This window comes from Rousettus aegyptiacus, unplaced genomic scaffold (assembly GCF_014176215.1).
Source record: "Rousettus aegyptiacus isolate mRouAeg1 unplaced genomic scaffold, mRouAeg1.p scaffold_m13_p_6, whole genome shotgun sequence".
Taxonomy (NCBI): Eukaryota; Metazoa; Chordata; class Mammalia; order Chiroptera; family Pteropodidae; genus Rousettus; species Rousettus aegyptiacus.
Genome location: NW_023416309.1, coordinates 76,598,474 through 76,608,872, shown reverse-complemented (window position 1 = coordinate 76,608,872; position 10,399 = coordinate 76,598,474). Strand labels below are relative to the sequence as shown.

The following is a 10,399-nucleotide window of genomic DNA, read 5'->3' as shown; positions in this document are numbered from 1 at the left end:
TCAAATCCTAAAATCTACTTCTCAACTTTGAAAATCATATGCTTCATCTGAAGTAAGTTTTTCACTTAAAACTGAAATGTTTTTTTCTCTATTAAAAATAAAATTCTGTGTTAATTACACTACTAAAAATGTCTCTCACTTTGAGACAGTTTGAGCCTTGGGGTGCCAAGGAGCACTCATTCCAAGGGTAGTTTCTGTTCCCTGAAGGCTCCGGAAGGGCATTTCCATAACTCGCTCCCCTCCCCCGCCTTCCCCCTCCCAGAATTGTGGACTTAGCCCAGTCGCCTGTGCATTCTGGGATGGGATCAAAAGTCCCTTAAAATCCGAAGACCCAGTCACATAGGGGAGACATTGGAACATGTGGCCTGGGGCTGGAGGCTATCAAAAAAAATATTGGCAAGAAGAAGGTTCTCCTCCTTCGGCCCCTGCCCCTTCCCTACCGCCCCTCTCTCAGCCAAGCTGACCTGCAATTGGTGACTAGCAGCTGGACTCCACCCAGGACTTCCAGGCCTCCAGGCTCAGGACTGCTGGCCATAGGTTTACACAAACTCTTTGCCAAGTAACAAAATCCAGGGTGCTTCCCACTCAAACTGACAACTGCCTCTCGGTTCAGCCACCTCTCAGCGTCAGGGTGGTTCTGCTTCTAAGCAGGCAGAGCCAGCCTCTATCAATCTGCAAAGTCGTCACAGCAGGACCCAGCCTGCAGCTTCAGATGGCCCATGTTCCCACCAGCTCTGGATTCTGCTTCTATACCGAAGTTTCCGGAAATTCATCTATATCTTCAAATGCGTTGAGGGTAGTTTTGCTGTTGCTCCTGGAAGAATCTTGGATTTTGTTGAAATCTGCTTTTTAAAGAAACAAAACACTATTTTAGAGATAAAGCACTCTGCAAGATGTATTTCCATTCTCGGTGCATCATTAGGTGTTTCTGCTTGTTTGTTTTTACCATCCGATTTTTAGAAATTATTCCAACAAGGGTTATAAAAAGAGCTGGAAAGGACCTGAGAATCAATTTAATTCAACCCTCCCATAGGATAGAGAATATCAGGGCCCTCAAACTTCATTTTCCCAAAGTCACATGGTCATACAGGAGTGGTCATCACACTTCCTGACAGCAGTAGTACCTGTCCGTCTCACAGGACCCGGATCTTCATTGAGGAAGGAGACGTGTGTTTTCCATTCAGTCCACTTCACCTCGTTGATCCTACAGGTGTGTGATAATCATTCTCACTATTTTGCAACTGCACCTCATTAAATACAAACAGCAGAATGTTTGGGGTGTCCTAGACAGTCCTCCTTCTGTCTGTCCCAGGAATCAGGAGCACTCCTACCCCAGACAGTCACTTTGGCATTGTTAGGGTCTGAAATCTTCCCAAGTCTCCATTTTCCCAGGCCTCCAGGGATCAGTCTCCTCCCAGTGTATGCGGGTCCCAGAGGTATAAAGGGGACAACTTCAGACAGCGGCAATGTGCTTGACTGAAGTGGTTGTCCTTGGAGAAAGAGGGAGGGGCGGAGGGGAGGAGGGCCCCAGCCAAGAAGATGTAAGTGCATGAGGATTAAACTCATAGATGGTTAACTAGGGTTAAAGTTGCACTAAAAGGTGGTTAGGCTTCAAATCCCAAAAGAGTGGGCTGTGTCTAGTGCTGGATTAGAGTTGGAGGTGACAGTTTGGCTAAAGTTCACATTCAGAGAACATCTCTAGAGCAAGAGTGTCAAAATTAGAGATTTTGTTAGAATAATGATGACAGTTGGAAATAATGGTTCCTGGGGCAGTGTGGGAATTTGTCAGAGAAGTTGGTTTAGGTACAGTTATACTCAATGGAGCTGGTCGATAGGGTCAGCTGGTCAGGTAGGGGTAGGAAGATGTGGGTTCATAAAAAAGATGGTCATGGCATGTGCAAATACTTTTTAAAAATGTAAAAGCTTGGTATCTGTCAAAAGGAGCTGTCATTTTCATTTTTCAGCAACAAAATGTGCCTTGGGTCGCCTGGTATCACATAACTTGCATAAGGTAGACAGAAGGCCAAATTGTTCCAGGTTGGAAGATCTTTTCTAAACCAGACACTGGAGAGGGAGAGGCTGTTAAAGCCCCCCAAAACTCCAGAGAAGGGACCTACTTCTGGCAGAGTCTCTTTCCTCTCACTTCCAAAGCTCAGGAAGATTTGATCCAGAGCCCCCGATCCCAAAAGAGCAAATTCCAACTTTTGAGGAGTCTAGAACAGACTATGGCTGTGGGACAGCATGCAAGTAGCAGCACTGTTCTCTAACATTTGCTGACTCGGCTCTCTTCACCCACCCAAAGGCTACTGCCAAAGGGCCCTTCTCCCTCTCTTACCGCAGACACAGCCGGAAATCCTCCTCTGCTACTTTACACAGCTCTCCCATCCGGAATCTGCTCCTCAACCATTCTGGCAACATTTTCTCAAACTCCAAGATTGTCCTGGCTCTCTGGGGACAGAAACAAGCCTAAGCACATTGTTGAGGGGCCAGCCCAGGAGCACAGCTGCATATGAGAGTGCACACACCTGCGCGCGCGCACACACACACACACACACACATGCACACATATACACATACACATGCATACAAAATACATATACACACACCACCAAACAGCCCACTCCATCCCCACTGAATGCTTAATACACAGATCTTGAGGGTTCAGCTACTCTACAGAATTAAAAAATGAAAAACCAGAAAGTTTGGGAAAGGTGTTCAAATTGCTCTAAAAATGACATCAAAAAAAAAAAAAAGTTTCTGTAAGTCCAGGCACTTCCTAACTGAAAATGTTAGGATCCTGGGATCCTATGGTAAAGGAAAGTTCAGACATCATGTAGTCCCACCTCCATCCCAGGTTTGGAAACTTCTCAGCAGTTTTCCTGGCAATAATTTGTCCAATCTCTCCTATATATTGTCAACGAACCAATTAAGAAAGCTTTAATAATTAGAAATTTCCTTGTGTTAAATCAAAGCTTTTCTCCTTATATCGACCCATATACCCCAGTTCTGAGGCCACAGAAGGAAGCTGCTCTCTCTTTCACAAGTAGTTCTGCAGATATCTGAAGAAATGTCACCTTCCTCAATCTGAGTCCCTACACCTTTTCTTGCAAGGCCCAGGTTCCAATCCTCTCTTAAGCCTGGTCACCACCTCTGGACACTCTGTGGGTTAGTGTCCTCAGTATATAAGGCCCACAGTATGTGAGGAGTGTTGAGGCCTAGATGGAGGAGGGCAGAATTGTCACCTCCATTGTGCTAAGCCATATACTCCTCTTAATGCAACCTAAGGTCACACTTCAATATCCACATATCACACCGTTGACTCTGAACAGAGCATCCCCATGAGCCTGAGTTCCTCTCACACATGCTGTTGACCCTATACTCAAGGAACCTAGACAAATGCTTCCTCAAACCTGGCAAAGTACAAGGAACTTATGTAGATGCTCAGGCCCCACCCAAGATCCACAGGTACTGATGGCTGTCAGTACCATGTGCTGAAGCAAGTCTGTATGAAGGCTATACCAAGGTCTCCACCAGGCTCACCTGTAGGCGCCAGATGCGTTCACTCTCCTTGGAGATGTTCTCAACGGTCTCCCCCATGAGGGCAATGAGCATGTTTAGGAGGAGGACAAAGGTGAGGATGACATAGGTGATGAGCAGGAACAGAAAAAGGATGGGATACTTGGAATTCTGTTGGATATTCAGGTCACCCAGGCCTATGGTGAGTTTGAAGAGTTCCAGCACAGCCTCACTGAAGCTGCCATAGGAGCTGCAGTCCTTTTTGTCATCGGGACACTTCTCAATTAGCGAGGCCAGGGCTGGGAGGACATAACAGGGTGTTCTCTTTAGTCTCTCTGCCCGGTTAACTACCCAAGAAACTCAGGCGTACTTGCACATGCACACATGCACCCACATACACACTGCAGGCCTGCTGCCTCCTTCCCTCTAGCCAATTAAATTCCATCTCCAGCCCTAGCTCTCCTAGAAGGCTCATCAGGCTGGTTGTCTGCCTGACCTCCTGCAGAAAGCCCTTCTTGCCTAACAAAGCCCACAAACTTCTCTTCCTCCTCTACCCCACTATTTAGCCCTTGATCACTCACAGTCTTGCTAATTATAATCTATGTGTGTCCCTGGCCCCCCAACCAGGCTTTGAGCTCCTGAACCCCTGTAGCCTGGGTCATCTTCCCCCAAGACTGTGAGGTCCTGAGTGCTCTCCTAATACTCTGTAGTGAGATTCCCCTGGCCAAGGCCTAAAGCCCTTTCTTCTTTTTCCAACATACTGCAGCAGCAGCTCATTGCTAGCTGGCTGGCTGGCTGCCTGGATAGATGGATGGATGGTCAAATTCATGAGTGAGTAAATAGATGGATGAAGGTTCAAATAAATAAGCAAATTATCACTCAGAAAAGGTACCAGGTAGCTAGGAACATCTGCCTAACTTGGAATGCCATGGCATGGAGAAATAAAACCATATCTCCCAAGTAAACATTAGAAATAAAATCAGCTTGTACTGTTTGCTCTGTTGTAATTGGAGAGGTTTCAAGAAGGCGCTCCCTATCCCTGGTTCCCAGCAGACCAGAAGTTCTCACAGGAAGCAAACTGTGAGAATAACATGATGTGAAGGGCCGAGGGAGGTTACTTTGATGAATTTCTTTATTCCTATTTTTCAAAGACCATCAATCAAGTTTCTCTACAAACTTTAGTTTCCCCATCTGTAAAATAGAGCCTAAAACACCTGCCAAGCCTATCTCAGTTGTAATAGTCACAAGGACAGATGTGGAAGTGGGAGGTATACCTCACAGTGGGGATGAATAAGAGCGATAAGCCTAGTTCAAATCCTGGACTCTAAGCCTTGGTTACCCCCTTGATTGATGATGCCCCCTTGATTGAGATGTTAAGAGAAGTAAAAAGATAATGCCTAGAAAATGCTAAGTACAGCAAGGGCTCCATCATTGTGGAGGATAGAATGTGCTTTGTCATTTTCACATCTGTATAAAGTGCTTTATAAATATGGGTGTTACTATTATTTACCTACTCCAAATCCAAGTAAGAACACGATGTATACAAACAGAAACTTCAGAACATCATGCAAAATGACCTACAAAGAAAGAAACATGATTCAAGGGTAAGGTCTGAGCACGTATTCACTGTAGACTGATCTCACAGCTTCCACCCTCGCCATGCCCTCACTCAGGCCATCCTCCCTTCCCCTTAGCCAAGTCCCCCTGATGTTCCAAAGTGCAGCCCTGGCCCCCAACCTTCTCCAAGAAGCCACGTGTTCCTGCTTTTCTCCCTTTTTCATCCTCCCTCCTGGAACACAGTCTCTCTGCCCTGCCGATTCACCCCATCCATGAAGATTCTTTCTTCATAGAGTCTCACATCTAGAATCCTCACACTTCCTGGGGGCAGTGGTGTGCTGGAGCCAGCTCACACCAGCTCACAAGAGCTGATTATTACATTTTCATGAATTTTGTGAGCTGCTTGTTAAACAAAGCCATTATTAAAAATTAAAACATAAATATATAAGTAAATAAATTATATTAAAAACAGATAGTAAGTATTCAAAACTCATCACTTCTTAGTTATTTTACTACATTTTACAGTGATCTATGATCTTAAGGTTATTTACATCTATTGTAGCCATATGGTAGACATACTATTAATAGTGTTACTGTCTGTCCATCTCTTCCCAGCTCTGTGATCAGTGTTCATGTTGGTAGCTGGAAATAAGCTAGGGTGAACATTCATACCAGAAAAATTCATAAATGCTACAAATCAGAGATTGACTCATTATTTTGTTGATTGTCTAGATCTAGACTTAAGACAGCAATAGAGAAAATGTTAGAGCAAATTAAACTTAAAAATGTGTCCTTTCTGTAGCTGCTACATTGCAAAAGCATAATAATATTAATGAAATAGCCTTCTAGTATTTGAAAACTATTACTCAATTCACCAAACAAGTGACTCACATCATTGACAAACAACTGAAGTTCCAACGTAAGTCTTAATTATCTCACTTCATCTTACTCCTTAAAATAAAGTATCAACCAACATTTATGTTGGAATAACACTCATTTGTCAGCTGCAGCCATAGGTTGGAAACAGATATAAGAGCTGAACAAAAATCAACTAATTTTCTGTGAGATTCAACTAGCTATGTGGAATTTACAATAAAGAGTATTTTATGCTTTATTATTGTTGTAAATTGTATGCTACACATCCTTTATATAGTAAATTTTACAATAAACATATGTACGTGTGTGTGTGTGTGTGTGTGTGTGTGTGTGTGTGTTTCCCAGAGAGCCAATTGTTAAATATTTACCAGCACACCACTGCCTGGGGTGAGGGATACACAAAGTGTATCCCTTCCCAAATGCCCAACAAGCCCAGGCGTTTCAAGGTCTACACAGTTAAAGCTGACCAAAGGCAAGTGGAGACAGTGACTTTCAAGAGAAAGAGCAGTGGCCTGCCCCTTGGGCAACCCCCTTTTGCATTCCAGACTGTTTCTCTATCTGAAAAATGACATTGTCTGAGGACTCTCTCAGCCGGTGTGTTTCTGATGCTTGGAAGCCCCCAAACACACCTTTTGGATCATGACGCTGTACATGCCCATGGACTGGAACCCCCGCGTGTAGTAGAGCATGTTCGCCCAGCCCAGGGCCATGGCCAGCACCAGGCAGGCGAGGTATTCTTTGTAGGCAAACAAGTACAAGAAGACAGACAGTATCACAAGCACAGCCTGGACAAAACTGTTCAGGAGACACAGGAGACAAGGGCCTTACTTCTCAGCATCAGGGCAGATATTCAAACCCCCAACAGCCCTTAAACCCTGAACCATAACCCTGTGGCTGATGCTGAAGAGACTGATAAGGCTGCCCCGGACCCACTCACCTATGTCTAAAATCCAAACCACATCACCAGATGTGAGTTGGGGCCAGCAGTGGGATCGTTGCAGCTGACTTTTTAAAAACACAGATCCCCAGGGCTCCAGGAGATTCTGGCTCAGGAGATCTGGAGTACAGCCCAGGAAATTGTATATTTTTTTAAATCACCCACATGATTTCTGATTTTCACACAAATTGCAGAACCACTGGGGTAGACTGAGGATACAGTGAATGATTGCATTTTTAACTAAAATGATAAAAGCTGACAAAAGCTATACTTACAAGCCAACCATAACAAAAGTCCCTCAAAGCTACCTTTTGATCTTTTAAAAAAAAAGTACGATATATGCTAAGTGAAACAAGCCAGTCACAGAAAGACAAACACCATATGATTCCACTTATAGGAGGTCCTTAGAGTGGTCAAATTCAAAGAGACAGAAGTAAAATGGTGATTGCCAGGGGCTGTGGGGAGGGAAGCAGAAAGCTGTTTAACGGGAACAGAGTTTCAGTTTTGCCAGATGAAAAGATTTCTAGAGATCAGTTGCACAACAATGTGAATGTACTACTGAACTGTACACTTAAAAATGTAATCATTTAGTAACTTTTGTTATGTATATTTTCCCACGATTTAAAAAATTTTTCATACAATATATATCAAATATACAAGATTAAAATCTACTCCTAAACAGTTTGTACACCATCAGTTATACAGGCATCTGGATAAAAACCCTCTCTTGCTTATAACATCAGGCAGTCTCCACCATTATAAAACATGTAACTAGTTAAAGTTAAGACACAGGTAACCTTGTTTTTCTTGTGCAGTGACAAGCAAATGTTTGGAATTGAACAGAAGAGCAGGACAATGCATTGGTGCCCCTGGTCTGCACAAAAGCCAGTGGCTGTATGAATGGGATTTTCTCTGGAATCATCATACTTTCTCAAAGGTGATATAATCCCATGTGGCTTGCATCATGGAGCAGTGCTACACCTGGCCTACCCATTCACTGCAGGATCTGGGTGCTCACCTGCCCCCACAAAGGTGAAGAACTACATTCATGCCTCTGGGAGGTAGGAACATACTTCATTAAACATCTAGGTATTTGGAAACACCAGGCTAAGATTCAAAGTCTTATAGGCGCAGCCTCCCAAATACTCAGAAGAGGGACTTCAGTGGTGTCTACAGAGCTATGAGGCCAACATTCTTCAACCCATGCTGCAGACTCTCTGTTCCATTCACATGGAAGCCGTGCTGAATCAGCCTCTCCTCACTCAGAGATGGGCCACATAAGCCTCTGATGTCAACTGCACATGACCTTATTCAGACAGAACTGAGCTAGGCTTTCTGGCTAGGGCCTTATGGTAGCCATGCCTGCACTAGTGTGGGGAGAAGATGACTGAAAGGGTGGGGCTGGCTTTGACACCACTGAAGCTCTGAGTGATTGCGGGTGGCTCACTTCCCAGATCTGGGCCTCAGTTTTCATGCATGCAAATGAGACTCGATGATTTCTCAAGTACCTTCTAGCCATGATCTGCCAGGGTCCAAGATGGCAACTTCTAGACCCTATGCGACTTGGAGGAACTGGGCTAGAACCCTTCATTAAACAGTAGCAGCACTGCTAAGCTTCTCCATGCCTTCTCCATGCTATCTGCCACCTGGAGCCCTTTGGCAGAGGGAGTCAGCCTTCACTGCAGCCAGGTGGTGGGCACTGTCCTAGGGTTTTCTAGGCTTCTCCCTGGGCATCTAGGTACCTCTCTTTCCAGAAGCGGGACAGTAGGTCCCTGGCCATGTGACCATGGCAGAATGACTGGAACATGGTGACATGGCAGGGCAGCTGTTCCAGAGAAACACAGCAGCCACCATACAGGACTTTAGCCCTGCCTGTAAGGTTGTGACCAAGAGGACAGACCTACTTACAAGACAAAGTGAAACCAGGCATCTGAGAGGATGGACTGCAGATCCGAGGGTCTCAGTAGGAAGATCGCGATGCCCTGAGACCAGAAAGGAAAAAGGAGCTGCATCCTTTCTGTGCCCCCTCACTGGAGAATCTGAGGAAGCAGGTGTTTTCCCAGGACTGAGACTCAGTGTGTAGAGGCCCAGCCAGAGCCCAGGTGAGTGACACAGAAAGAGACCTGTGCCTGTGCCCCAGAGTAAGAGTGCATGCTCCCCCAAATCTTCTTATATCTCTTACTCTCACCCTCATCCTCACCCCAGAACCCGCAAAGCAGCACAGCCACGCAGCTACCTGCCATTTCCCAAATGTGGCCCGGCTTTCCAGGCTCATGCTGTTCCCCATGCACACCCTGTCATGACCTCTGCCCCCTGTCCTCACGCCCAGTCCCACCAGTGCCATCTCTACCTTCAAGCCTTTTCTCTTCTCCCTGTCCCCAGATAAAAGTCAGACCTCTTCCTCTGAGCCCAGCACAGGGCCCTTTCATAAACTATCTCAAAGTCTAGATGTTCGTGTCCCTCTGAAATCCCCTACCAGACTGTGAGTTCAAGGAGGACAAATCCTCTCCCTCCCCATCGTCCCCCCACAGGGTTCCACATATAGAATGTGTATCGAATACACCTTTTGATTCATTGGTTAAATGAATTGATGGATGGATGGATCAATCAAGCGATTTATTGCTAAACAGTTGGAAAGATGGAAGGATAGTGAGTAAGGATGAGTGAGTATCTGAGTGGATAAATGAGTGGCTGGGTCAATAAGAGAGGGCAGGTGATTGGATGGGTGAATGGAAGGGAGAGAATGATGGGTCATTGAGTGGCTGGGAGGTTAGATAAACAGCAGATAGATAGACAAAAGGATGGAGGGGCGCATAGGTGATGGAGGTATGGTACATAAATGCTTATTTATTTGCCCATTTTGTAACTAAGAAATATAAAGCTTAGAAAGGAAATGAGTCCCCAAAGCCCCCCAGGAGTCATGGCAGAACAGGGCAGGAGAGAAGCCAGGCCTACTATCACCTGTCTGCATCGCAGACCAGTTCAGGAGGGTTTAGTGGCCCACTCACCTCTTTCACAGAAATGCACGTGGCCCAGATGAGGACAAACATCCTTCCTAAGAGCTGCAGCCACCCCATCTTGTGTGTCAGGGCCAAGGGGTGAGGGAGTGCCTGGGAAGAAAGGAAAGAATGGGTGGTGCAGGATGGGGAGTGAGGAGGGCAGGGGTAGCACAGCTCTGGAGGGACCAAGCACATACACAGGCTGAACCCTCAGGCTAGGCCAGAAGCCAGCAGGGAGCCAGATCTCTGTGCAGGGTGGCAGAGGCAATGGCAGCCCCTTGCCTGTACCTTCCCCACCCACTGTGGAAACCTAGCTCTACAGTAAAGAACATGAACCAGCCCATGCTAAGAGCCCTCGCACCTCATGGCATTTATCCATTCCAGAGCCCATCTACTTCCAGACACTCACAGAGTCTCATGCTGCAGTTAAATAAAGCTGAAACTCTGTGTCCTGGGTAATAGATGGGAAACAGTCCCAGAGTGGTGTAAAAGCTTGTCCAAGAGACTTTCCCTG

General features: G+C 45.7%; 2 protein-coding genes across 4 annotated transcripts in view; both read right to left on the bottom strand.

Annotated features, from left to right (window-relative positions):
* The window catches only part of SPATA22 (spermatogenesis associated 22), a 42,164-nt gene extending 41,609 nt beyond the window's left edge, over nucleotides 1-555 (bottom strand). For both annotated transcript variants that reach the window (XM_016138855.2, XM_036223746.1), the window contains exon 1: nucleotides 465-555. The gene's annotated coding sequence lies outside the window, so the exon portion shown is untranslated. The remainder of the gene's footprint in view (nucleotides 1-464) is intronic.
* Nucleotides 556-720: 165 nt separating this feature from the next.
* The window catches only part of TRPV3 (transient receptor potential cation channel subfamily V member 3), a 28,112-nt gene continuing 18,433 nt past the window's right edge, over nucleotides 721-10,399 (bottom strand). Inside the window, exons 10-17 of one of the 2 annotated variants that reach the window (XM_016138847.2) lie at nucleotides 9,895-9,996; nucleotides 8,795-8,868; nucleotides 6,579-6,744; nucleotides 5,027-5,093; nucleotides 3,541-3,815; nucleotides 2,336-2,448; nucleotides 1,125-1,204; nucleotides 721-845 (exon numbers count right to left, since the gene is read on the bottom strand). In XM_016138847.2, the coding sequence (XP_015994333.2) occupies nucleotides 748-845; nucleotides 1,125-1,204; nucleotides 2,336-2,448; nucleotides 3,541-3,815; nucleotides 5,027-5,093; nucleotides 6,579-6,744; nucleotides 8,795-8,868; nucleotides 9,895-9,996 (975 nt within the window). In that variant the 3' untranslated portion in view covers nucleotides 721-747. The remainder of the gene's footprint in view (nucleotides 846-1,124; nucleotides 1,205-2,335; nucleotides 2,449-3,540; nucleotides 3,816-5,026; nucleotides 5,094-6,578; nucleotides 6,745-8,794; nucleotides 8,869-9,894; nucleotides 9,997-10,399) is intronic. The other variant, XM_036223743.1, reaches the window with a different exon arrangement.